At 32.7% G+C, this 4,763-nt stretch overlaps 1 protein-coding gene across 1 annotated transcript; it reads left to right on the top strand.

The window, feature by feature from the left end:
- The first annotated feature begins 1,466 nt into the window (after positions 1 to 1,466).
- On the top strand, positions 1,467 to 4,193 carry LOC132755432 (uncharacterized). The gene is made up of 4 exons (XM_060746294.1): positions 1,467 to 1,531; positions 2,243 to 2,355; positions 3,143 to 3,311; positions 4,053 to 4,193. The coding sequence occupies exons 1-4, from the start codon at positions 1,486 to 1,488 to the stop codon at positions 4,151 to 4,153; spliced, it is 429 nt and encodes a 142-aa protein (XP_060602277.1). The 5' UTR covers positions 1,467 to 1,485; the 3' UTR covers positions 4,154 to 4,193.
- Positions 4,194 to 4,763: the final 570 nt, after the last annotated feature.

Genomic DNA, 4,763 nt, shown 5'->3' with positions numbered 1-4,763 from the left:
CGAAATGATTTTACCAGTATAGAAATACATGTATTCCAGGCTGCACATCCTTGCAGACTGAATTAGCTATATACTTATGGCTGACTAAAACTTTAGAAATTTCAGTCTTGTCAATGCGATAGGTTCACTGAAGTTACAACACTTTTTAATGATACACAGTTAACTTAAGTTCAAATCACACGGAGTCAATACATCCAATGCCATTTCACATTACCTGAAAATATATCGAATAACCCTACTTCTTTGAACTCTACATTGAATGACATAACAGGTTACTTACATACATGTATATAGAAAAATTTGGTCTTTCCGAATCTTGTTTTGTCTTGTAAACTGCGTGTCAATTAAAGCTTTTTCGATGCAACTTTCACATTAACATTGTTTCTGTCATCAGAATTTTTTTTACAAATGTTAGTTTAAAGCCTCAATTGTGGATAAATGTACAATTATAATAATAATAATAATAATAATAATAATAATAATAATAATAATAATAATAATAATAATAATAATAATAATAATGATAATAATAATAATAATAATGAAACAGTGAGCTTGATTTTCTGTCAGAATGTTAGCAAGTTAAAAACATTTTCCGTCATCATAGAAAAATACATTCTGCCTACAACGGCAGCATTTATAATATTAACGGCTGTCAAAAATCTATAATTTAGTGAAAGAGAGGTAACCGCAATTTTGAAAATAAAAACTAATGCATCATCAGTTACTCCCCTTTAACAAACTACTTTGCTGGATCACCATATTGAAAAAAAACTGGAATTTTATTTCAAAATGTAATCAGCATGGTTTCACAGAAAGGTAGCTATAGTCCGTCAACATGATACTACATTTTGTGATAAAAGTTCATTCGTTTTCAATATTTCTAATAAATGTTTCCGAAAACTTCAGCTTGTACCAGTATAATGTTTGTTTTTCTCGTGCCCACGACTAAGTAACTCGTGGCTACGACATAGTAACTCGTGCGCACCACATAATCATCTCGTGCGCACCACTTAATTATCTCGTGCCCACGACTTGGTAACTAGTGGCCTCGACATAATATCTCGTGCCCACGACTTAATATTTCGTGTGCACGACTTAGTATCTCGTGCACACTGCTTAATAATCTGGTACACACGACTTAATAACCCGTGGACACCACATAGTATCTCGTGCGCACCACTTAATTTTTCTCATGTGCACCACTTAATTATCTCGTGGCCACGACATAGTATCTCTTGCGCACGAGATAAATAAAAAACACACACACGTGTCACTTCTGTGCTACCGTACATAGTACAGAATCAGTATACTTATAACAAACGGCAATATATAACGCATAAATTTATAAAATTTGATATCGACCACGGTAATGTATTCAAACACTATATTGTATTAATCATTTTCTATATTACCTATATTAATTAAACAACTTTTAATTACTTATGTAAGAACGGAGTGATTTATAAACAAGAGATAGAAAATATGAACAGAAAAGGCCTAGTGTTAGTGTGGATTCTATCATATGAAGGTATGTTTAAAATGTTACTGGAACTCAATCATGCCAGTATTTTCACAGAAAAAAAATGTCTTTTTTTAACTGAAAGAAAATGATGACATTATTTCGTAATTTATGACGTATATTGCTAGGAACATGGCATATATAAGTCATTATACTGTCTTATGTATGATATTTCGGCGAATGCAATTTGTGTAATAACATTGAAAACATTTGACTCATTTAATCATATCCCTCACCACACCAACTATTTCAAATGGTCATGTTCATCTGTCAATCTGGACAAAACTATTCTATGTTCTGAGGGGAAAGCTTACAGTCTAGACCACGTGCCGCCGGATCTTGGTCGGCACTGGTTACATGTATGTACATGTACATTGCCGCCAGCAGACGGTTAATCCTAAAATTTTACATTTAAATTTTTACTTTTTATTAAAAAAAGCTTGTCTTGAATTTTCAAATGTAAATATGACGAATTTAATATCGAATGTTAATATCGAAATGTTTATAATTATGGAAATGTTAATATGGAAAATGTTAATATCAAAATATTTAAAAAAAATGTTGAATAAATGAGTCAGTTTGGCCTTTAGATTTGCAATGGCAAACAATATTGCAATTTGTCTGCACATTGTTTTTTTTATCTATTTTTTATTCATTGTAATTGTGTGCCTATGTTTATATGTATCCTGTATTAATTTAATTTTTTCATATATTTCTAAGGTTTTCATCTGGTTATTGGTGATGAATTGTGTATAAATGGGGACGGTACAATACATGCATGTAAGTACGGATGCTGCGGTGAGAAGTTAAACAGATACTGTTGTACCTTCCATGTAAGTAAAAGGGAAAAAACTTTTTATTTTTCAGCAAGATAACAGAAAAAGGCAAACATAACATGTTTACTAAGATATTGAATAAACTGCACACAAAAGTCCATCTGTATGATAGATAAGAAACTCTTTCTGTAACTATGTTACAGGATACCAAAAATGAAAAAAAAAAATCTTTGAAAAGTGAAAGTAATATATTTTTGTGGCTATATGGGCCTTTAAAGTCTTTTCTTCCATAATATCCCGAAATATTTTTTTTGGTGTCCTTTATACTTTCCGTTAAAATTACTTATTTGCCAATAACCTGACCATTTATTTGCTTCTGTTGCTCTTGACAACTGGTACAGTTATTGTTTGTGGCTTAGTATTTTGTATGGAAATAAAAATACTACTTTGTTCACAATTTGCTATTTTTATGACACCTATTTGACATTCATAGATATTTTCTTCAAAATTTAATGATAAAATTCTAACTTCGTCTATTTAAGCATTATAAAACTAATGTTCACCTATTCTAAAAAAGGGAAAATGTGTTCGTTTCTGAGGCATAATGGACTTTAATGTACCTTTTTAAAATAATTACGTTGTTGCTTGATTACTCACTTGTCTTATCAAGTAAGGTGACAAATCAAGTTCTTTTGCACAAAACGTCGTATCAAGTATTTCAAGAATATCCGGGGAACGGGATAAAGCACAGTAGGGCAATATCACTCAGAATAAGTGCTTAAGACAATTGTTTTACATGTCATTGTTTCTAACATTAATTTATTTATATTGTTTTCTTTTCTAGATATGGGTCATAGTTTTATTTGCTATTGCTGCCACGGCAGTTATAATTCCAGCTTTGGTCATTTTATTTTGTCTTCTGAGAGACAAGTACTGTCACGGTAAGCCAATGGTCCAGAACAATCCATTGCGCAGACGACAACCTGCCCAACTTCAGGCAGTTAACAATCAAGGTATGATTTTTTTTGTGTGTTTGGGCAACAATATGTCATATTGCGATTTTCAGGCTTTTCAGATAGAGGAAGATCTCACGTGTCCTTTCGCGCATTACTTCAGACTTATAAACGTGCACCTAAGTAGAACCACCGACGTTCAGTAAGCTAGCTGGATTGCTTTCAAACATGAAAGAATCCAACGTCCTTGTTGGGATTCGAACCCACAGCGTTGAGGGGCAAGTGATTGAAGACAACGACCTTACTACTCGGCCAGGGACAGTGTTACTATTGGAATGTGTCAGAACTTTACCGTAAAAAATGAAATGTGTTACAGATATTCAATGGAAAATCGCGTCCAAACATTTTTATTACCTCCCTTTGTATGTCTGTGATATTAAAATGGTAAAATAAACATGTACGAAAAAGCATTATTCAACTAAACATACTGACTTGCATTGCTGAAATATCACATATTTCACCAGTAAAGAAATATTAAAAACAGGCCATTCACCAGAATGAATAAATGTTGAATAATGTTCTAGCAAAAGGAAGTGAAATTTTCCCCTTTATATATCTTTTTTCTGACAGAAAAAATAATTGTATCAGTCCTTAACTTAACATCATCTAGAATAAAATAGATGACCTTTCCTTAAAAGATATATTTTGCGACATTTCTTCTTTTCTTGTAAATTATGTAATAAAATGCTGAACGTTTATACGCTCATAAATCAAACAAGCTTTACTTTTTTCTTCTTCCAGACGACACTTTAGCGACTATCAACGCAGCTGAGCCTTCGACGTCTGGTGACAATGGAAACCCCGCCTACACTTTTCCTTATTCAAGTTCGCCGATATCATGATTTTAAAAATATTGCAAAAAATATTTAAAATAAATAAAAAGAATCCCTAACAGTTAAAAAAATGCTATCATAACAGAATCATTTTTCTTGTGCGTCAAGAGAAAACGTGACACTGTATATGAGCCGTGCCATGACAAAACCAACGTAATGCGTTTGCGACCAGCATGGATTCAGACCGTATCTTTAATATATATTTTTGGTCCAAGGTTGTTTGTTCTTATTCTCACTTACATTTCCAGTAAATTGAGGGGCTTTTCAGCTAAGGTTAAACTAGATTACCAAGGTCTACAGTATTTTTCGTATTACTAGTAACTTTTTAAAAATACTTTGTGCTCTGAGGATGTAGGCTTCAAAAGACCAAAATATCGTAGGAAGATAAAAACCCAGACAAATACTCACCGTCGATTTATACATACCCTCAACGTACCCGCATATAGAAAATACTGCCATCATCACATTTAACTGTTGTCTTCTTTTTCGATTGTACGGTGTGGAATATAAATCCAATAGAAAATGTATAGGCCATTTGGACCAAATCGTCACATTGATACCGTAAATGACTTCCGAAATGCACTCCTGTCGGCAAAGCAACATATTCCAAACGCACTTG

This window comes from Ruditapes philippinarum, unplaced genomic scaffold (genome assembly GCF_026571515.1).
Source record: "Ruditapes philippinarum isolate M1 unplaced genomic scaffold, ASM2657151v2 ctg19018_1_1_1_1, whole genome shotgun sequence".
NCBI lineage: Eukaryota > Metazoa > Mollusca > Bivalvia > Venerida > Veneridae > Ruditapes > Ruditapes philippinarum.
The sequence above is the reverse complement of the archived record's forward strand: the minus strand, read 5'-3'. Positions and strand labels throughout refer to the sequence as shown.